Raw genomic sequence first — 24,139 nt, 5'->3', positions numbered from 1 at the left:
TCCCTGTGGCCTAGACTGCCTTTCAAGTTTATTTAGAACCCCAGAGCACTTTAGCTGGTGGTGGCAAGGCTTGCTGAACCTCAAGTTCCAACTGCTGGGATGTGTGTTTCCCCTATAGTTAGGGTTGGTCTAAATGCTTCTTTCACAGGCATCAGCTGAGCTCTTCCTGGTGTTGCTATCTTCTGTGACAGGAAAGCACTGAGTTCCAGTACAGTCTCAATCACTGTGCTCTCCCTCCCATAAGCGACAGATTCTCAGTGCCACACTGCCACTGCCAGGTGATGGAGGAGGGTTGGCATCAGCAATTCAAGACTGTCTTTCCTGCCGTCTTCAGTGCCTCTTTCAGTGATTAAAGTTAAAACTGGGTACTGTGGTCATTCACCTGATTTTTGGTTCTTATGAAGTTGCTTTTTTGTGTAGATAGTGTTAAATTTGGTGTTCCTGCAGGGAGGATGATTTGTGGAGGCTTCTATTGGCCATCTTGCTCTGCCTCCCTTCTCAAACATTCCTATGCCAATACATCTAAAATGTAAATACATTTTAAAATGTAAATGAATAGACAAATTCTTGGGAAAACATGTTACCAAACTGATACAAGAAGAAATAAAAAATCAGAATAATCTTTTTTGTGTTTAGAAGTTGAATGCATAATTGAAAAACTTTACATGTTAGAAGCCTCTTCTGGTATCTGATAATTTGGGGTTGTCTACTTATGTTTAAGAATGCGGCATTATCATGTTGAATGAACATAGTAAGAATACTGGTGATTGTTGACTGTGGTCTTCAATGTAGTGTTATCTGGCTAGGCTGTTTAAGAAACATTCAGCATGATTATGTATTTCTTCTTGACCTGCTTCTTCTTGTGTCCTTCCTGGAAGGGGCTCTAGTATTCTGGGAACTAAAAGGGAAAAGAAGCTCCAGGGAATCTCAGCATCCAGTATTCATGCATTCACTTAATCTCCCTGATTTCAGTATGGTAACTTTGGCCCTAACGGGGCCTGGCGTTTCCCACTCTAGGGATTTCTGCATTTTCCTCTCCAGATTATATTCAAGGTAGGCAATGCATAGTTTGTGGGGCGGGGGAGGAAGATCTAGGGTTCTGTTTTTTAAACCAAGTTTTAATGATCTTTAACACTGCCCTCCTCGCCCTACTTTCAGAAGTATCTATGACATTCATTCCCAAGATTTAGGGGTATTGTGCAGTGTATGTCTGATTGATTCTTAGCTTTCCCCCTGCCAATTTAGGATCAGGTTTCTTCTGTATGCTAAATCTACTACCAGCAGCCATATGCTTTCTAGCTCCGACAACTGTGTTGTCATTTTCCCTTCCCCTGTTTGTTTCTACACTTTGGGGCTTATGTCTTTAAAAAGTAAATTCCTTTACTGCTGTTTCAGAGGGGTTTTGAGAAGACGGCAAATGAAATGTGTGAATTTAGTACATCAGATTTACTCCCATATCTTCTCCCTATGTTAGCTAGAATAATATTTTCAACCATAGGAAAGACAGAAATGAATAATAGCAACTGGCCCAGTTAAAAGTCAGATAAGCAGGAATTATCAGGGCCTTCAAAGTTTTAACATCCGTGCATCAGTCATTCAAAATGGGAAATAGTCAAGTAGACTTCATAATTCAATTCCAGGACATTTTAACTTTTCAAAGCATTTTATGTAATTTTTCTAATTTTATATTTATCACCATCCTTTTCAGAATGCAGTATGGAACTGTATAACTTATTCACTTAATAGACAGTAAACTAAGTCAAAATTAGTCTGTGATTTAATAGCTAGGGAGTAGCCAAGTATTGATTAAGATTTTTGTATTAAAACTTGGTTAGCTCAGGTGCAGGTGCAGTGGCTCATGCCTTTAATCCCAGCACTTCGGGAGGTTGAGACAGGAAGATTGCTTGAGGCCAGGAGTTTGAGACCAGCATGGGCAATATAGTAAGACCCCATCTCTACAACTTTTTTTTTTTTTTTTGAGATAGGGTCTCACTTTGTCACCCAGGCTGGAGTGCAGTGGCACAATCTTGGCTCACTGCAGCCTTGACCTCCCAGGTTCAAGTGATCCTCTTGCCTCAGCCCCCCCAAGTCACTGGTACTACAGGCGTGCACCACCACACCCAGCGAGTTTTTGTATTTTTTGTGGAGATGAGGTTTCGCCATGTGGCCCAGTCTAGTCTTGAACTCCTGAGCTCAAGTGATTCACCTGCCTCGGCCCCAAAGTCCTAGGATTACAGGCATGAGCCACCTTGCCTGGTTTCCTATACAAAAAAAATTTTAAAGTAAAAAATCAGTCGGGTGTGGTGATGCATGTCTGTCGTCCCAGTTTCTTGGGAGCCTGGGGTGGAAGGATTAATTGAGTCCAGAAGGTCGAGGTTGCAGTGAGCCATGATCCCACCACTGCACTCCAGCCTGGGCAATAGAGAAAGATCCCGTCTCAAAAAAGAAAAAAATGTTAGATTAAAATTGTTAATATTTTTCTAACGAATAATTCAAAGACTCCCTGGCCTACTTGTAAGGAAAAACAAATATCTTCACTTTTTTTTTTTTTTCCTGTATGACTCAACCTTAACTAATCACAATGTAAACAAAGGATAATCGTGAAGGAGGTATTTAAAAGGTGGTTGCTTATAATCTATCGTAATCTATACTATTATATTAACCAAGGTTAAATGTGTTTCAGGGGCTTGTAGTCATGTCTACAGATCTTGAAGAAGTGGCTAGCAGCATTTTGAATGTCAAAATTCCAGAAATGTGGATGGGTAAATCCTACCCAAGCCTTAAACCACTTGGCAGCTATGTGAATGACTTCCTTGCAAGACTAAAATTCTTGCAGGTAAGTTCATCTAAATGATCATATATTGTTAAGTTTCTCCTGGTTTCATTTTCTTTTTCAGAATGCTTAGTGTAATGAGTATTACTCTCTAGTTTTTCTGTGCACCCCAGGCACAAATCACCACTACTTAATATTTCATACAATGTATGTAACTGCTACACTGAACTGTCAAAAAGCTAGTACTACATGAAAGCAGAAAACATCTAGCTATGTTGGTTTTTCCACCAAGTATTTAACATTAAAATAGATACCTACAGCAAAACATCTCAGGAAGCCAGTCAAGCTACCAGTGGGGGTATTATAGCTTCATTGCCCAGCACTTTTCTAGGTCATGAAATCACTAGATTGCTGTTTCAGCCCAAGTCAGTAATGACGTCAATGGCTAATGGTCTTGGAAATGTTGAGTGGGCAGAAGCCTATCTACTAATTGTCTGGTAATATTGGTGCTTAACTATGTTCTTATTAACAACTATACCTATTAGAAATATCGATTAATTTGCTAGATTCTGTATATAATGTGTCAAAAGCCGCCTATGAAGAAATTTCTGCAGGGATAAAAATGGTTAAATTCCCTTTTCATAATTCAGGCATTTTGTTATGCTACAGTCAATACTAAGGAAGTAAGATTGTTTTTGAAGGATAAAGTTATACCTTGGGCTCTTTTCGGGAAAAGCTTTTCAAACTCCTTTCTTCAGATTGGCTTCTCTAATTTACTATCTAGTTAAAGTTGGTATTCAACTGACTCACCATTAGAATCTATGTTACGAACAGAGAACTAAAGTATCTTGATATTTCTAAAGGCCTTAAGGTCTCACTACCCTGCTTCTTCCAGGAGTTCCTTGTACAATATTGTGTTCCTATATGTTGAATTTTACTGTGTTTTAGTGAAGTAGGAAGAAAAAGTTCCAAAGCAACATTCTATTGGGTACTAATGACTAATTAGAGAGAGAAAAAAAGTGAAAAACATAACCATCTGACCAGACTTTATGGGGATCTGTTCTTCTGTTCAACTATATAACATGATATATTGTGTAACAATGCATATTAGATATTCACTATTGTAGGGAGCCTTTCTGAAAGAATCATGGGGCATGTATAAAACAGACATTTGTTTGCATTAATGCACATTGTAATTTCCAAGCTGATATGATAGGTATGAAATTGAAGTCAGGACAAATACTGAATATGCTACCTGTTTTTAAAACCTTGAGAGTATGGCTTGTTATTCCTCAGAGGTCATTTATTAGTTTATCTAAAAGACAATAAATGTCTTTGGATACATTTTATTAAGTAGTGTTGTATTCAAAAGTTGAAAGGCTCGCTAGGTGTGGTGGCTCACGCCTGTAATCCCAGCACTCTGGGAGGCTGAGGAAGGCATACTGCTTGAGTCTAGGGGTTCAAGACCAGCCTGGGCAAAATAGCAAAACCCCTTCTCAACTAAAAATACAAAAAAAATAGCCAGGCATGGTGGTATGTGCCTGTATTCCCAGCTACTTGGGAGGCTGAGGTGAGAGGATCACCTGAGCCCTGCCTGGGCAACCAGAGACCCTGTCTCAAAAAAAAAAAAAAGGTTGAAAGGCGCTACTGTTAGCCCACTTGTGTTTTACACCCTAGCAATGGTACGAGGTTGGTCCTCCCCCAGTCTTCTGGCTTTCTGGCTTCTTCTTCACACAAGCCTTCCTGACCGGTGCCCAGCAGAACTACGCCAGGAAATACACAATTCCTATTGATCTTCTTGGGTTTGACTATGAAGTGATGGAAGACAAAGAATACAAGCATCCTCCTGAGGATGGTAAGTGCAGGGACAGAATGAGTCGGCTCATATCTGGGCAATGAACAAAAACATGACATTCTAGCTTACTTTCCTCAGCTGTTAAAAAAGTAATAAACATGAATGTAATTTACCTTAAATGCCAGAGAAAAAAATTATTGAGATACAGAGAGCAAATGAGTGAGCCAGGGGAAAGAGAGAGAGAAGGGGTGAGGGGGGAATGATCAAGCAAATAGGGGAAGAAAATGATAACAGTAGATGAATATTCTGGATAAAGAATATATGTCCTTTATACTTTTTTGCAAAATTTTATAAGTTAGAAGTTATTCCTAAAATGTTAAGAAGAAGATAATCATCAAATTAACAGCACATGGGATAATCAGCCATAATCTTATGTTGGCTGTGGGGACTTGACATGTACAGCATTGAAAACAAGGTTTTTCCTGGTCCGTTGAAGCGTATACCTTCGTAGAATCCTAAAATATGTATTCTTTACTGTCATTCCAAAACTTATAGCTTACCATTCCAAAACTGATAGCTAATAGAAACATTTGCTTTGTGGTTGAAAGATTGTGAGGAAATCTTTATTTTCTTAATGATTGTCTACACTTTATGGCTACCCTGATGTTTTATTTCAAATTTAGTGGACAAGGCCACTATTTTAAATAAGAGTTATTTTTTAAATGCTACAGATTCCAGAATTTTATCAAAATTGTCTTTATATAAATGACATTAATCTCTTAAGTGACTGTTAATGTGTACTGCTTTAACTAGTGTGTTGAAGACAACTTGCTTATTCATCACTGAATGATGAAGTCACTGGCTCACTCTTCTATCAGGCACTGGAGATATCAACAGGGAACAATTTAGGATCTTGTCCCTCAACTAATTTATACTGTGGTGGGAGACACTAACAAGTAGATATGTAATCACAACAGTGTATGATAATCACATTACTGTGCCAAGAAGTTTTATTTTAAATTGATGGTCACAAATCTCAAGATGGTTTGTAACACTATGAAGCAATCCCACTACTATTCCCGGGGATATTTGCTTTCCTCCTCTCAAAACAACCACTTATGCCCTCTTTGCCCTTCCTTCTGCTCCTACATCTCACCTTATCCTTCATGAAAAAAAAAAAAAGCCATCTGAAGAGAGCTTTTAGCACCACCAACTCAATACATTTGTCAACATCTGCACCCTCGAGGAATCCAGATCCCATTTTCTTTTTCCTTCTCGAGGGCTTTGCTCCTTTAATTGTGCCCTCTCTTTCAGGAATAAATTATTTCTCTCTTATTAATAGATAATTCCTGTCAACCTACAACATGCTGTAGAATCTCTCATCTTAAATCAACCATTTCAATTGTCTTTCTACATCCCCCTCAGCTGCTGTCCCGTATCTCCGCTCACCAGTATAGCAAAATTTCTCAAAAGAATTGTCTTTACATGCTGTCTGCAGGTTCTCACTTCCTATTTGTTATCTACCTTTCATCCTCTCTAATCAACTGATGCTGTTCTTTTCAGAGTTAGCGATGACTTCCATGTTGACAAATCCTATGAATTCTCTTATGTCTTCATCTTAATCTCTTAGCGATTTTTACCAGTTGCCATCTTCATATTTCTAGAGACATGCTTCTCTGTTTCCAGGACATCACCCTCTCCTGATTTTCCTTATCTCATTGGCCATATTCATGCTGGTTGGCTGGTTTAGGCTCCCCTAATATTAGAGTTTCCAAGGACTCAGTCCTGGGACTATTTCTCTTTTCTGATAGCATCCTACCCCAAGTTACCCTATTCTTTTTTGTATCTTTAAATATTAACTCTTTGCTTATGTCCTCCAAAAGTAAATCTCTGAATCTTCAATCTAGATCTTTCCTCTAAGATCAGACCTCCATATCCAATTGCCAACCTGAAATCTACACTTTGGTATCTCCTGAATATGTAAAATGAGTCATTTCAATAAATGGCGCCACCATCCAGACAGAAACCCAGAAACTCTTTGTTCTTCTGCTCCCTCATCTGTTCATATCAAGGGCAGTTGCTCACCTACAATCCTACTGCCACCACAATTTTTTTTTTTTTTTTGAGATAGGGTCTCACTTTGTCACCCTGCCTACAGTGTGGTGGCATGATCTCGACTTACTGCAGCCTTGACCTCCTGGGCCCAAGTGATCCTCCCACTCAGCCTCCTGAGTAGCTGAGACCAGAGGCGTACGCCACCATGCCCAGCTAATTTTTTCATTTGTTTGTATAGACAGGGTCTCCCTGTGTTGTCCAGGCTGGTCTTGGTCTCCTGAGCTCAAGGAATCCACTCACCTTGGGCTCCCAAAGTGCTGGGATTACAGGCGTGAGCCACTGCACCTAGCCCCACGACCACTTTAATCTTGCCTTCTCCGCTAGCCTTTATCCTGTCTCCCTACTGTCATTACCCACTTATTGCCCTTAATTTGTAGAGAAACCACAGAACTTTTTTAAAAAATGAAAATAGATAATATCAGCCTTTGGTCTCCATTGAAAACCCAGACAACTAAATAAGTTTTTTCCCTTTGTGGTTTGAATAAAATCCAGACGCCTTATGGTGACAATGAGGCCAGGTGTGTTCTAGCCACCGCCCACCCGTACAAGCTCATCATATGCCACTATGCTCAGGTCACACTAACCTCCTGACAGTTTCTAGAACGGCTCATGTTCTTTTCTCTTTGGGATCTTGGGAACACCACTTCCATCTGTTGGAGCCACTCATTTCACCTTATTATCCTCTCTTGCAACTCTGCTTATTAACTTTAAACCATCAGTCAGACTGTAAGGCCGGGCGCGGTGGCTCACGCTTGTAATCCCAGCACTTTGGGAGGCCGAGGCGGGCGGATCACAAGGTCAGGAGATCGAGACCACGGTGAAACCCCGTCTCTACTAAAAATACAAAAAATTAGCCGGGCATGGTGGCGGGCGCCTGTAGTCCCAGCTACTCGGAGAGGCTGAGGCAGGAGAATGGCGTGAACCCGGGAGGCGGAGCTTGCAGTGAGCCGAGATTGGGCCACTGCACTCCAGCCTGGGCAACAGAGCGAGACTCTGTCTCAAGAAAAAAAAAAAAAAAAAAGCATCAGTCAGACTGTAATTATTTTATATGTTTCTTTCTTTATTATCTCTCTCCCTCACTACAGTACAGATACCAGAAGAGCAGTGACCTTGTTTGTCTGCACCATTCTTTCTTGAGTGCCTCTCAGTGTCTAGCACATAAAGGGCCCTCAAATGCTGCTGGGGAAATTCTAAAAATTATGCTACTGGAATCCATTAAAAACGTATGGACTCGAACCCAACCTGTTAAAGATACCTCTTATTCCAGTCTCTAATACTTGAACAGTTTTATTGCAGAAACACATTTAAGAACAATAAATGCAAGGAATAAAGAATCATTGGGACATATGATATCTTAGAAATAATATTTTTCAGCCACAGATGCCTGGCCTACCATTATTCTGACCATTTGTTCAAAATCCCTTTATTCTTAACATACTCAAAAGAAGCTTTATCCCACTAGAGGCTTTTAAAATAAATAAATAAAACAAATACAGAGGGAAATTTAACAACCTTCTGCTAAGTTATTTAGTTTATTATTTCCTTAATAATATAAGCTTTAACAAAATTTTTCCCATACAGCTCACTGTATTACGTGTCATAAAAGACACTAATAAATACGAGTTTGAGCCCCTGCCCTCATAAAATTAAAAGTATAGTTAGATAAATTTAGCAACATACCAGAAGGATAAATAATTTGGCTCAAATTAAGTATTTGGCAATGGAGAAAAGGAATGTCTAAGTTGGGTTAAAGCAAATCAAGGAAAGAGCATGGATACTTACGGTGGGGCTGCTCTGTACCACTGCTGGGATCCAGAGACTGCCCAGTCCATTATACTGAATCCTCACAATACCCTATGGCTCAGATACTACTATTATTGCCATTAGACAAGGTGGAAATTAAGGCTCAGGGGGGTTAAGTAACTTGCTGAAGGTCCCACAGCTAATAATGGACAGAGGTGAGATTCAGACCCAGGCCATCTGGCTCTCATGCTTAGCTGCTTTCTCTGTGGCCTACTGAGTATTTTGGTAGAAGTTTGAAAACATCACATTTCTCAAGGAAAGTTTTCTTAAAGGAGTTAGGGTTAATTCTTAAGTATTTAATTCAGATGCATGAATTTTTTTCTAGTTCTTTTCATATTATTATAATAGGCGGAAGGTCGCATTTGGGTTGAAGTTTGAGCAGGAGTGATGATATCTTTCAGGGTTATACATTTTTGAACTCAGCTAAAAGACTGAATTTATAAGCATTGCCAAAAGCTTCTGAATTAGCTAATACCCAAGATCAAACTATTGTGTTTTCCATTATTATATACTGAACATAATGTACAGGGTAGTTGATATTTCTTTTTGCGTTGGTTTACTAATTTAATCCACAGAAGCTCTTATAAAAGAAGGTCAAGTATTAAAAACCCAAAATTATCTTGAAAACAGTGGAGTAAAAATAAAGCACAACTTATTAAAGGATCCATAAAGCCCATTTAGTGTCTCAAGATCATACACTGAAGAGTAGTCATCAGCTAATTAAACTGTTTTGCTGACTACCACAGTGTTGGCCCAGGCTTAATTTATAATAGCTGATAGATTTCTGCAAAATCTTGAACTTTATTATTTTATACACATACCAACGCACATATACATTTCACCAATAAGCACACATATCTGCAAATTAGCCTTTTTGTCATCCTAGTTTTTTCCTTCCTACTTAGCTAATTATCAGAAAGAAAAAGAGAATCCATGGAATGATTTAGATAAATGGTTTGTTCCCCAAGGAATCACTTTCTCATAGGACCCTAGTGGGAGGGACATAGATCCCACCTGAGAACAGCTTGGGATAGAAGCCAAGTTTCTTTTTTTCCAATCTCTACCCCTTTACCATACTTTACACATATTTTTGTATGTTCCTGTTTCTAGGTTCTGGGCCTCATAACGATGTCATCCTTATATACCTAAGATTAAATTAAAATACAATGAAAAGGGGCACCTAAAGGCTACAATGCTGCTGAAAGTTTTTTAGTATTTGAAATCTGTATTAGTTAGGGTTCTCTACACGGACAGAACTAATAGAATATATGTATATATGAGAGGGAGTTTATTAAGAATTGACTCACACAATCAAGGTAAAGTCCCACGATAGGCCATCTGCAAGTTAAGGAGCAAGGAAGCCAGTAGTGGATCAGTCCCAGTCCCAAAACCTCAAAAGTATGGAAGCAGACAGCGCAGCCTTCAGTCTGTGGCCACAGGCCCAAGAGCCCCTGGCAAACCACTAGAGTAAGTCTGAGAGTCCAAAAGCCAAAGAACTTGGAGGCTGATGTTTGAGGGCGGGAAGCATCCAACATGGGAGAAAGATGAAGGCTGGAAGGCTTAGCAAGTCTACTCTTTCCAACTTCTGCCTGCATTATTCTAGCTGAACTGGAAGCTGATTAGATGGTGTCCACCCACATTGAGGGTAGGTCTGCCTCTCCCAGTCCAACTGACTCAAATGTTAATCTCCTTTGGCAACACCCTCTTAGACACACCCAGGAATAATATTTTGCATCCTTCAATCCAATCAAGTTGACAATATTAATCATCACAACATCCTATATTATAGATGCAATTACCTAAGATTCCTCTTATCTGAATTGCTAGGTACTACTACTAGGTGACTCAGTCACCAGTTGACAGCATTGCACAGCATGAAGGGAGGCAGAAAATAGTGAACAAGAGTGGAACTGGAAAAACCGTAGCTGACACTATGTGCTGATGACATCTCACAGATGGCAAAGGGCATCACTCATAGAGCAGGACAGCTGTGAACAAGGACCTGTTAACATCTACCTGTCATTTTCTATATATTCTATGTATCTATATCCTCATGGTCCTTACTAGCCGTGAGAAATAAGAATGTATTTAAAGATTCTCATCATATTTCCTATACAATTGATGGGTTGGAAAGAACTTTTATCCCTATCACCACTTTTCTAGGTGTGAAATGAACTCTTTTGTTTACTTTCTATGATATTATCACTCTTCCCAAATGAGGAATAACTAATCTGATTGCTTAGAGGCAGAAATTTATTGAGCTATGCTTTTGAGTCAGTGAGGCAGGGTATTAAATAGCTCACTTGGACCTGTGTATAGGCTCTCTTTCTTTTCCATTGTATTCCATACTATAAAGTTCTCCTACTTTGCCCTATCCCCACTTGTTTTGGTGACTGGTGGACAGGCCTTAGAGCTGGCCACAGAGGTAAAGACGCAGAATGTGCTCTGCAGACCCATCTCTCCCCTCACGCAAGTCCACCCCTCCACTGCCCTGGAATCAAGGTCCATTTTGCAATCCAGCTTTACCAGAGTTATACATTGGCAGTTACTGGACAAGTGCTTTGTCAATTAATAAAACTGATACTATATTCCAATGTGTTCTTCCCATCAGCTAAAACCCAGAGAAGAGAAAGGGTAAGTCTTTCCCTCAACTCTATCATTAAATTATCCACATGTGGCCATTTAAATTTAACTATAATTAAAATAAAATTTTAAATTCAGTTATTTGGTCACACCAGCCACATTTCAAGTGTTCAGCTTACTAATACCAGCCTCTTAGAGCTGGTGGCTACCATACGGGACAACACGTAGAACATTTCCATCACTGCAAAATGTCCTATTGGACAGCACTGCTCAAGCAGATTTTCATATTCTACTCTACAAGGGCACTTCCCCCTATGTTAGTTGATTTGATTCTAACAACTCTACAAGGTGGACAAAGCAGATATTACTATTTTACAAATGTTTTTAAGGTTGTTCTCCAGATGACAAAACAGGTTTTGAGGTTAAATTAATTGCTCAAGGTCACACAACAAATTAGGAACTAAAACTTTAGTCTTCCCAAAGTCTACAATGCTTGACATCTGTACTGTTACAATAAATTTTACCTGCAGACTCCAATCTATGAGGCTTTACTGATATGTAAAGCCAAAGAAAGTAACTCATGTTTCACTGACTGCCTAATTTGTACTCTTTAGCTGTTAGTGTACAACATGACATTTTAGAGAGAGTTCATCATGTGTCTTTCATCATCAGCAGACTAAGGAGAGCTCTTGGCAGTAAGAATAAATTCTAAAAGGGGAGGAGCAATTTAATTCTTACGACATTGGAGATCTACAGAAGGGTACTTTGTTCATATGCTGCCCACTAGCCACCACTGGATCCCTATTACATTAAGAACTATTTTTTTTCCCTAGATTTCACAGCTTCTGAAAACACAGTATAATCATTGGCCAATTAACAATATAAATTTGATAATGTTCACACACACACACTGAGAACTTCCCATAGACCCGTTTAAAATTTCTTTCCTCTTTTGTCTTCCACACCTAATTTTACTATTGTATTATTTCACTAGGCAAAGTTTCAATGTTCTTGAAATATGGATGTTAAAACACTCAGGAGATTGCTTTCATTGGAGAACAAGTCTTAGTCTGCAAATCTAGTATCACCTGCATAGTACTTACATGTAGAAATTTCAGATTCAGAACTCAATCAAAATGCATATTTCAAGTGTTATATTAAAGTGTTTCTTTTATATTTAGGTGTTTTCATTCATGGATTATTTCTGGATGGGGCTTCCTGGAATAGAAAGATCAAGAAACTTGCAGAATCGCATCCCAAAATTCTTTATGATACAGTGCCTGTGGTTAGTAAATTCTAATTACATATACATGTGGAATTATTTTATACATATTTTATATATTATATATAAAATAGACCCCATATAGTGTGTGTATATGTGTATACATATGTATATATATATAAATACACACATATACAGTCAATTCTTGTTATTCATGGTAATTACGTTCTATAAAGTTGCTTCCAACATTGAATTAGCAAATACTGAACCATTGCTCCTGGGGAAATAAATACAGGGTTCTTTCTTTGGTCACAACACTTTCGTTAGCTGATCAGTAAGTAACCTTATTTTATGTGTCTGTTTAAAGACACCTTATTTAATATACAATGTTGAGTCATTAACATTAACTCATGGTCAAAATGCTATGAGCTTTGTTGAGGCATGAGCTAATATTTTCTCTATGAGGCGCATCAGCCTTCTTGCACTTAGCACTAGCTGGGCGCAGTGGCTCACGCCTGTAATCCCAGCACTTTGGGAGGCCGAGGCAGGCAGATCACCTGAGGTCGGGAGTTTGAGACCAGCCTGACCAACGTGGAGAAACCCCGTCTCTACTGAAAATACAAAAATTAGCCAGGTGTGGCGGCAGGTGCCTGTAATCCCAGCTACTAGGGAGGCTGAGGCAGGAGAATCGCTTGAACCTGGGAGGTGGAGGTTGCAGTGAACTTAGATCGCACCATTGCACTCCAGCCTGGGCAACAAGAGCGAAACTCCGTCTCCAAAAAAAACAAAAAACAAAACAAAACAAAAACCAAAACAGCACTGCGTTACACATGGGGGTCATTTAAAAGTGAAATCGCCAACAAAAACACAAAAATGTGAAAAACATGGTACTAAATAGGCCATGAAAAGGACACTTGTTTACGGTCATGAGGTGAAACAAGAAAGCAGAGCCTCACCTGGTTCAACCTGAGATGGGAACATGTGTTGGATGACGCAAATCTTTGATGCTCTGCAAATGTCCACCAAGGAGCGCGACAATGCTGCCAATTGATTTTAGGATTAGAAATAAACTTTGGTGAGTAGGCAAACTTGGAAATGTGGAATCCACAAATAGTGAGGTCCACTGCATAAACATACACTGGACTTATTATGTTTTTCTTATACTTTGACTTGAAAATGTGAAACTTGCATATTAAAGATTATGAAAATCATCAATTTAAAAAGCTACATTTCCTAGGCACCCATCTCCAGCATTGGCAGATTAAGCTTTATAAAATATAATTAAGTTTCCATCTATAACTGCATCATGAGAAAATGGCTTAAGAAAATAGCAATTTGAAGGGTAGGTCTGGGATGCTGTGATAAAATATAGGCAGTGGGACTTATGTGAATTCTTTTTGCAAGATTCTGGCAGCAGCTCAAAGACAGGTAAAAACCCCTTCAGAGCAGCTGTAACAGGATCAGTGAGGGGTCAACTGACAGCCATTTGCGAGAAAGCTGTCATGTATTTTAAAATACCGTGAGAAAATACAAGACCCAAATTGAAAGTTGCAAGGACAAATAAATGCAATTTCAGGAGCTGATCAAAATTGAGTCTTTCACGTGGAAACTCTTAAGTAGTTTGCAGTGTGTACAAGAAGAAATTAATTTATAAATGGATAATGATTCTCCTGAATAAGGAGCTAGTTAGAAATAAAAATTATCATTAGAAAAATCCCCTGGGGTTGAAATGAAATCTGAGTTAGGAAGAGTGCTTCGAGTTTTACATAGTAGTTAGTATCTGCAAAACTGCCTTGTGGATCCCCCTTATGAAAATCTGGATTCCACAAGTAAGTGGGAGAAATAGAGAAACTTGCATACTTATAAGCTCCTTCAACAATCTGTGTTTTGACCTGAGAAACCTAAAAGAGGGGTCTGAACATTGCGGCTGTCAAGTCCTATCATCTCGAGGATTGCTATTACTTCTACTCCAGAAAAATAAATTGAATTAAATTCTAAAATATCTTTATGAACATAGTTCTTACTCTTACATTCAAAGATCAAATTGCCTCAAAATCTTATTTTTAAGATTGATGAGGTCTAATAATAAATTACAGGAACTTAATGATAAAAAGAATGGGGTATAGATTGTAGTTATAAAGGAATGCAATTATATTTTAAACAGCATAATATATATAGTATCTCCTTTATAATAGTCTCCTAAAATGGGAAGGTTCTCTAGCTATACAGCTGTTGATAAAAATCCCTTCAGAATTTTTTGGGACTGGCTTTCAATTAATATAAAGGCACACGATTCTGAGTATCAGTGTGGCAATTCTCTCCTTTTAAAGTGTATCTGATTTTTTTTTTTATCATTGTAAGCACCAAAAGTCATTTCCCAGGTCATTGTGGCTGAGAGATAAATAGTTGGAAAATATGCTTTTAGACAGAGTAGGTGAAAACTATTTTTTTTCAGTTATGAGAGTTCTATAAAATGTTTTGAGCAATCACAGCACTGCTGGTGAAAATAAATCTATTTGGGCCACAGAAATTTGCATGCATAACCTTACTCTGAGAATACTATATTAGGCTGAAACGTATGTACATTTAACAGCCTTGACTTAAAGAGGTGTTATGTACTTTCTTCCAGATGTGGCTAAAGCCCTGTAAGAGGGCAGATATACCGAAACGGCCAAGTTATGTTGCTCCATTGTATAAGACAAGTGAGCGGAGAGGAACATTATCCACCACTGGCCATTCCACGAATTTTGTGATTGCCATGACTCTTCCCTCTGACCAACCCAAGGAACACTGGATTGGACGAGGTGTAGCACTGTTATGTCAACTTAATTCATAACCAGAAGACGTCATTTCCTTGTTCCTACTTCTTGTTGGATGGCTAAGTAGAAAGCATATTTTACTACTTAAACCTTTTTTTTGGTTTAAATACATTTGACTAAAGTTGTAATTATGAATTTACTTATGAGCAAATGCAGATAAACTTAATATGATTCATACTTAAATGTAAGGAAATGTTCTAAAACAAAGACTAAAGAAAACACACTGGCATATTTGCTCTCTTCGAGTAACAACTTTATTTTGGAGGAGTTCCATAAGCATTAGGAACATACATAAAATGACACACCACTGTTGACAATGAAAAAAAACAGCATTTGATATTTTCCAGCTTTTTAAGTTAAAAAAATGATTCAGTTAAAACAAAAGTTTAGATATTTTAGCAAGAATCACCTTGCAGGACCATAATCACATTTAAGCCACTGACTTACTGTTAATGGAAAAAATTCACACTGCATCTAGTTACTATAGTATTTCTAAGCATAATCACAGCTGATTGAATGCAATGTGATATATACCAAAATTCATATGGATGTCACACAGTGACAGCATTGTACAAGTAACATTAATGACCTCCAACAAACACATTTTAAATTTTAGACTGGTCAAGCTAAAAGGAATGTTGGGGCCAACAGAAATGTAGTGGAATTCAGATTGTCTATTAAGACTTGAAACTATACATTAGAATGATGTGAAAACTAAATAATGGTGGAACCCTAATACTAGCAGCAACTGTTACAGCCCTCTTAAAAGATTTGTAAAATCTAGCAAATAAAGATAATACAATTTTTGAGAGAATATAAAACTTCATATACTTCAGCATAACCCACTTGTTTTAACTCAGGCATTTATTTTAAAACTGGGAGTATATTCCAGCTATTGCTTTTATAAAGGTTCTAAAATGAAGCAGATTTAATGCTGGAATGCAGAATCCTACTTGGGTATAAAAACCCAAAAATGAACTATAAATATATCTTGGGTTCAGAAATCAAGATATATGAATCACTTGAAGTTGGCAGTACTAAATAAAATATCAGCACCTTTTAGCTAGGTTGCTTGAAGGGCCAAGCAATGAGATGAGGACTGTCCTAATTAATTCAGTGCCCAATGCTGAAAATAATCTATGTATAAAACTTCTACTTATTATAATAAGGAGGCCATGGAGTAAGTCAGAAATAATTTTTCAGATTCAAGCATAAATTAAAGAAATAACACCTAAGCTCCCTTGCTTATAGCATACAGAAAAAACACTGGCAATAATCTATAAATACCTGGATGCATGTGCTGCTCTCAAAGTTTTGTTTTAAAGTTCATAGAGTAGGAGGAAAGAAGAGTACTAAATGAAAACATTTTAGATGGAATGGAAAAGAGTTTGGCTCTTATATATTTAAACAATAAGATTGTTACAGCAGCTACACTGGTTGCCAAGCAGATTAAAACAAAGCTAGCTGCACATAGTTCAAATACAGTTTACCTGGCATAAATGAAGACCATGTGGCATTAGGATGTAAACAGAAAGCTACATGCATATGACTAGTAATACAATTAAGTAAAAATTCAGGATAAACATGGCTTGCACTTCTCACAAATCATTCACAATTATGGTAGGAGAACAGGGCACCTAAAAAAGAGACTAATCCCTATCAGGCACCAACAGCATATCTTGGCACAAGATGATCAAGTGATTTCAGCTGAGTAATTTAAATGTATCTTCCAAGTCACTTGGGTACCATGACAGCCATGGCAATAATGGAGTTTATCCTAGTAACTGTTCTAAATTGACACTTCATGTACAGATTACAGACATGGTAAACTTCGATTTTCTGCTTTACAACCTTGTAGCCAGCCACAGCATGTGCTCTTGGTTCCAATGCCAAACTGGTAAAGCAATGTGAACATTCAGAACTTATATTTCCCAGTTAACTAGTTGGTACTGTTAAAATAGGAAAATCAACTATTTAAACCACGTTTGGTTCATTTCTTTGATATTTTCAAAGAGAGTTACAATTTTTTAAAAAGAGAACATTGACCACATGCTCCAAACCCTCACCTCCCCCGCCAAAAAAAAAAAAAAAAATTAAAGTAAAAAACAAAACAGAACACCCCAACACCAAGTATTATAATAATACAAGGAACCATTATGAATCTTTCATTAAACTGAAGCTCACACAAACATACAATCACAAATTTCAGTAGTTTAGGCTGCAGGTTTAAACACTATGCAAATATATACAAAAATAGTAACTCTAGATTCAAGAATAAGGGCTTTTCCCAATGCTAAATTCATACTCTAATGCAGCCTGAGCTTTCCTCTAGTTCCTATGTCTACTTTATGCAGTTTCAAAGTTGTGTCAAGTTGATCCCTATCAATCAATCACCACATGTATGTATGTAGCTGAATTTCCCTATCAATCACCACATGTATGTATGTAGCTGAATTAAAGGGCACTACAATTCATTCTTAAAACACACAAAAAAAATGTCTCCCCAAAGTCCATTTAAAATATTTTTAAAGTTTAAATGATTTTTTTTTGGTTCGATCTCTATTTCTGCATAGCCACAGAAGTTTCTACTAATAAAGAGACTAGTGTTTTATATGATTATTTTGTGAAGTCTTAATCAAACATATCAACACTGGTTCATGGAGTCCCGTATTCTCCTCTCTTTATCACAAGCTATATATTTTTAAAAGACCCCTACGTGCAGGGAAAACAGTACTAAGCACCAGCCTTTTGTGGTTAGGCTCAAATCTATGAAACTTGTAAGTAGTGCAAGCCACTGACTTTCCTTTGAGCAACGTGCATACAGTACAAGGAACAGATGCAAAGCTGCATGGTAACAAACATTCTCGTAATCAACAGTGATTACTGGGAAAGGTCAAAACTGGATGTCAAACACAATTTTGTCTTCATAGAGGGCAATCACCAGCATAATGGCAAATCCAAAAAGCAATCCTAAATTCTGAAGGATGAATTGCCCCACAGGACAAAAGCCATGTTCTTCATTGTCACCATCACCATGCAACATTTCTGGAAGCTAGAAAAACAGATCTTCACATTAAACTTTGTATAATACTTCTGCTCAAAACAGTTTTTAAAAACATTTTCCTACTTTTAAGAAAATTAATGACTAAAGTGTAACTATACACAAAATAATTATTTTATTGAACACAATGCTACCCACCAGATGTATTTTAGTCAAATACTGAAGAAGTTTTATGCTTTCACTAGTCATTAAGGAAATACTAACTCTGTTCCCTCCTCCTCATCATCCCCCACAACAAATACTTAAAATATACCCATTAGTCATTTTTCACAGTTACTATCCACTGTCCTTATAAATTCTGACATTTTACTTTATGCTAAAGCATAAAGCAACTTATTACCAATAAGACAGACACTCCAAAAAACGATCACCACAATTCCCACATTTACTAATGTATCTTAAACTCAATAAGAAAGCAAGATTCTTGGGCCGGACACAGTGGCTCACGCCCATAAATCCCAGCACTTTGGAAGGCCAAGGCAGGCGGATCATGGGGTCAGGAGTTCGAGACCAGCCTGGCCAATATGGTGAAACCCATGGGTGTGGTGGGGCGTGCTTGTAGTCCCAGCTACTCGGGAGGCTGAGGCAGGAGAATCATTTGAACCCGGGAGGCAAAGGTTGCAGCGAGCCGAGATCACACCACTGCACTCCAGCCTGGGCAACAGAGCAAAACTCCATCTCAAAAAATATATATATATATTTTTTTTAAAAAAGGAAGATTCTTTTGGGAAATGCCTAATTCAAAATGGTTTCACTTCTTCACTCTTTTCCACTTGAAATTCTCATTTCCCACTGCACATGACAGCAAAGAGATACTTGGGGACAAATCCAAATTGGCATCTCTATGCCCTTAAGCCATTGCTTTCATTCCAATAATAGACACAGAAAATAACCTAGCAGAGCTATCCAGCATAACTAGTACCAAGTCATGCACACTGCCCTCACAGTGTACTCTATTCTCTTAATATTGTTAAAATTTCAAAATTCTGAAAATTGTCACATCTTTGAAGGCATAGTGCTTTGAAAAGTTCATATATGGCTGGGCGTGGTGGCTCACGCCTGTAATCCCAGCACTTTGAGAGGCCGAGGCGGGCAGATCAACTGAGGTTGGGAGTTCGAGACCAGCCTGACCAACATGGAGTAACTCCATCTCTACTAAAAATACAAAATTAGCTGGGTGTGGTGGTGCATGCCTGTAATCCCAGCTACTCAGGAGGCTGAGGCAGGAGAATTGCTTGAACCCAGGAGGCAGAGGTTGCGGTGGGCCAAGATCACACCGTTGTACTCCATCCTGGGCAACAAGAGCAAAACTCCGTCTCAAAAAAAAAAAAGAAAAGAAAAGTTTATATACTTAATTTCTAAAGCATACCACATACTATTACATCTAAGAATAATCTGTAGATTCAAAATATAAAAATTAAATTCCTTTAATTTGTCTAAGTAAATAAGATTTGTGGAAGAAATACATTTGCATCATTATAGGCATACATTCTTTCCACCCAAACCTAATCTAAAATTGTGAAGGAATTGCTACTTCCAATTTTTACTTTCACTTTTCTGCAAACATAATTCAAATTTGCAATCAATATCTATAGAAAGATGACACTGATATGCTACCCTCTGGGACACTACGTTTTGCTCCACAACAGTATCTTGGTGCTTTGGTTTAGGGAGGAGAAATCTAGTGTTAAGTCACATAATTCTTAATTCATACATACTTCTTCCTGTCTAGGAAGAAACATCATTATTTGTTATTAAATAATGGGTATAATTAATCTAACCACCATGCTCTGACAGTGCTACGGTATATTTTAGCAATCTCCTAAAGGTCATATTTAAAAACTACAGCATGCTATCATAAATTCTGTTTAAAAGTCTATGGAAATGGTATATAATAGCTAGTAAAGATTATTTTCTTGTCCAAACCATTCACAAAATCACTTTACCAAATCAACTAATGGTCTAAGAGTTGGCAAACCATGCTGAATCTGGCCATGGCTATTCATTTACGCATTGTCTATGGAGCTTTTGTGCTACAACAGCAGAGGCGCTGTCCCAGGAACCACTCATTACAACAGTTGAATAACTGTGATAGAAACCATATGGTCCCCAAAGCCTAAACCATTTACTATCTGGCCCTTCAAACTGAAAGCTTCCTACATATGGTTCTAGTAAGAAGACTATTTTACTCTATCCTTTCTCCTCCTTCCAAGTTTTTATTGTTACAAAGATTTTTCATTATGACTTTCCTTAAATACTTAAGCATAAACAATATGCAGGATGTTTTACAGAAATATGCCCTCTAGATATGTATACATACCAACTAGAATAGGAACTATGGCTTTGCCACATTTAATTCTAACCTGAATGTCAACACGCACACTGTTTGTCATAACCACAGCTAAGAGCCAACCAACACCTACCGGTACGGCCATACTTGTTTAAAATACTACACAAAAATGCTTCGATACTGATTGATAAACAGCACCACCCAAAGTCCTCTACAACTAGATACTTCCACCTGGATATCCTATAGGTATCTCAAACTAAAACTTCTGGTACTGTTGATCTCTTATTGAATGGCTTTAAATCAATAAAAGTCTTCCTCCATAGAGCCAAAGTGGTCTTTCTGAAACAAAAATGTGATCGTGTCATTCTTCTGCTTAAACTTTTTCATGGCTCTGCAAAGTTTACGAGGTAAACTCCCATCTTTTTGGTATGGCATGTTGTGTGACTGTCAGGATATGGCCAACACCCACCTGATAACAATATGGATCCATTTTTTCCTACTTAACATTAGAAAATACCCAATTTCTGTGTTGTTAAAATCTCACAAAATATATGTGGATAGTTTCTTCCCTTTCTCTTGAACATTTAGAGTGTTTCCAATATAATTGTGACATTATAAATACTACTGCAAAGAACCAAGTAGTGAGGTTTTATTTTTGTTTGCTTGTTTTATCAGGAGTAGTCATGTTATTTCCTCAGAATATAGTCCTAGCTATAGACTTACTGTTCAAAGGAATGATGTTATGAATCATTCAGCTTCCTCCTACGACCCTTCCCCTTGCTTCTAATAAACTCCATTCTTTAGGACTCAGCTCGGATTTTTTGACATAAAAACTTTCTATTCCCTAACTTTTTAGCCAGCCTCGCTGTAGTTCCACGAACATCGTGCGAAACTCTATCATAACACATATCAAAATAACTGTAATTATGACTACTTTTCTTCTTCATTAAACTGTAAATCCTTTCTGTAAAGACTCATTCTTGTATCTGTAACTTTCTAGTGTTACAGATTTAAGGAAATACTAACTATAAATTTCCAGCAGTATATAAAATAAGACAAAAATGCCTGTCCTCCCAGAGCTGACATCTTAGTGGGGAAGACAATGAACACGATAAATAAGTAAAATGGTGTTAATAGGTTGAGACACATGTACAAAGGAGAAAAAGTAAAGCAGGGATAGAGGATATGAAATGTTGAAGGGGAGATTTAAATTTTAGATAAGATGCCTCTTAAGCAGGAGCTAGCCATGAGGATGTCTGCAGGAAAACTATTCCAGAGGGGTGATCAGCAAGTGCCACAGCCCTGACGCAGAGTGTCCCTTGGGGAGAGTGGGAGGATTTGAAGTAAGGATAGGAAAACTAAGGAGGACAAGGGAGTGGAAATGTTCAAGGATGATGAAAAACTTTGCAAGTCAAAGAAAGAACTTTAGGACTTTTACTCTGAATGGTGTGAAAAACCACAATGTGAAGCACACAAACGGGATGATGTGATCTATATGGCTTAAAAGGATCGCTCTAGTTGAGCTGATCAGAGTTGGAAGGCAGGACAAGGACAGAGCAGGAAGAGCAGTTAAAAAGAGAAAGATGGTGGTGGCTTGGATGAAAATGATGAGGGTACAGATGGTTAGGCGAAAGAGGCCTCAGGACTTTCTGGCAAACAAGATGTGGGAGGGCAAAAAGTTGAGTCAAAGGATGACACTCAGGCTTTTTGAGCAACTAGGAGAATAGAGGTATCATCATTTCTGAGATGGAGAATTCTACAAGACAGGCTGGTCAAGGAGTAGTGGTGGCAATGTCAAGAGCTGTTCTGAACATGTCAAGTGCACAATGCCTTTTAGACATTCAAGTACAGTTGGATTAGTCTGGAGTTAAAGGCCTATACTAAAGATACAAATTTAGGAATTATCAGCCAACAAACATTTAAAGCCATGAAACTAGATGAAATTACTTATATCTTTTGCCAACATTTAGAGGCAGGGGGAGAAGAGGAGGATCCGGTAAAGAGTCTGAGAAAAGCTAGCAAGGTGGAGAAAAGGCCAGGAAATTGTGGTATTATAGAAACCTACTGACAAAAGACTGGGCGTGATGGCACATGCCTGTCATCGCAGCTACTTGGGTGGCTGAGGCATGAAAATCGCTTGAACCCAGGAGGCGGAGGTTGTAGTGAGCTGAGATCATGCCACTATACTCCAGCCTAGGCAACACAGCAAGACTATCTCACAACAAACATAAACAAACAAACAGAAGCCTACTGACACAAAAGCATTTCAAAGAAAAGAGAATGACCAACTGTCAAGTTCTGCTGTTATGACAAGAAAAATGAAGACTGGAAAATGACTAGCAGACTTAGTGATGCCATGGTCAATGGTTAATTTTACAAAAGCAGTTCTGGCAGAAAAGTCTGGGGGAAAACCTGCTTAGGTTTGGCTCAACAAAAGAGGAAAATTTAAAAATAAACAATGGGCAGGGCATGGCTGGCTGGCTATAATCTTAGCACTTTGGAAGGCTGAGGCTGGAGCATTGTTTGAGGCCGGGCATTCAAGACCAGCCTGGGCAACATAGTGAGACTCCAGGTCTACAAAAAAAAAAAAAAAATTAGGCATGGTGGTGTGCACCTGTGGCCCCAGCTACTCAGGAGGTAGAGGCAGGAGGATCACTTGAGCGTGGGGAGTCGAGGCTGCAGTGAACTATGATTGCACCATTGCATTCCAGCCTGGGTAACAGAGTGAGACCCTGTCTCAAAAAATAACCCGAAACAAAAAAACCAATGAAAATGTCCTAAAAGAGAGCAGCAATAGGGTGATAGTTAAAGGGGAAGTTGGAACTAAGAGAGGTCCCCCACCTTTTTAAGAAGGGAGAAGTAATATGAGGTTTATAGGCTAATAGAAATAATCCAGCAGAAGGGGGGAAATGGTGTGGGAAAGAGAAAGGAGAACTTAAGGGAGTTAGCACGAGGGGATCAGTTCTAGGGAACAGTTTGCAGGAGCACCAGCTAGGAAGTTTCCTTTTGGTAACAGGAAAGAATGTAAATGGGCATAGATAGAGAAGGTAAGCAGAAGTGATGATGAGAACTTGTGGATTGATGGCTTCAGTGTTCCTCATGAAATCAGAAGCAAGGTTATCAGCTGAGGGTGAGAATAGGAAATGAGATATTAAAAGTCAGCAGGGAAGATGACTATTCCTAGGTAACTTTGTCAACAAAAAGAAACAATTGTTTACATTTTCGAAACCTTCTATGATAAATAGGCATTAATTCTGTGATTAAAAATTTAGGCTGGGCCGGGTGTGGTTGCTCACATTTGTAATCCCACACTTTGAGAGGCTGGGGCAGGAGGACTGCTTGGGCCCAGGAGTTTGAGACCAGCCTGGGCAACACAGCAAGACCCTATCTCTATAAAAAAAAAAAAAAAAGTAAAGAAAAAATTATTTTTGCTGGCTGTGGTGGCAGGCACGTGTAGTCCTAGCCACTCAGGGGCTGAGGCAGGAGGATTGCTTGAGCCCAGGAGGTCGAGGCTGCAGTGAGTCATATTCATGCCCTTGTACTCCAGCCTAGGCAACAGAGTGAGACCCTATCTCATAAAAAAAAAAAGGCTGCATAATTTTGAAATAAGACTGTGATGATCTTACCAGAAAAAAAGAGTAAATGTCATATCTAGTCAGACAACCAACCAAAAAACCT

At 38.4% G+C, this 24,139-nt stretch overlaps 2 protein-coding genes across 5 annotated transcripts in view; one reads left to right on the top strand and one right to left on the bottom strand.

Annotated features, from left to right (window-relative positions):
- Window positions 1–17,522, top strand: part of DNAH7 (dynein axonemal heavy chain 7) — a 332,081-nt gene extending 314,559 nt beyond the window's left edge. Inside the window, exons 62-65 of the mRNA XM_030802541.1 lie at window positions 2,684–2,836; window positions 4,451–4,628; window positions 12,251–12,354; window positions 14,921–17,522. Coding sequence (XP_030658401.1) covers window positions 2,684–2,836; window positions 4,451–4,628; window positions 12,251–12,354; window positions 14,921–15,127 — 642 coding nt within the window. The 3' untranslated portion in view covers window positions 15,128–17,522. The remainder of the gene's footprint in view (window positions 1–2,683; window positions 2,837–4,450; window positions 4,629–12,250; window positions 12,355–14,920) is intronic.
- Window positions 17,523–17,525: 3 nt separating this feature from the next.
- SLC39A10 (solute carrier family 39 member 10) overlaps window positions 17,526–24,139 on the bottom strand; it is a 78,966-nt gene continuing 72,352 nt past the window's right edge. For 3 of the 4 annotated variants that reach the window (XM_003253874.4, XM_030802544.1, XM_030802543.1), the window contains exon 10: window positions 17,735–18,162. In XM_003253874.4, coding sequence (XP_003253922.1) covers window positions 18,004–18,162 — 159 coding nt within the window. In that variant the 3' untranslated portion in view covers window positions 17,735–18,003. Of the gene's footprint in view, window positions 18,163–24,139 lie in introns of all 4 variants that reach the window. The other variant, XM_030802542.1, reaches the window with a different exon arrangement.

The sequence above is a fragment of the Nomascus leucogenys genome, chromosome 22a, assembly GCF_006542625.1.
Source record: "Nomascus leucogenys isolate Asia chromosome 22a, Asia_NLE_v1, whole genome shotgun sequence".
NCBI lineage: Eukaryota > Metazoa > Chordata > Mammalia > Primates > Hylobatidae > Nomascus > Nomascus leucogenys.
The sequence above is the reverse complement of the archived record's forward strand: the minus strand, read 5'-3'. Positions and strand labels throughout refer to the sequence as shown.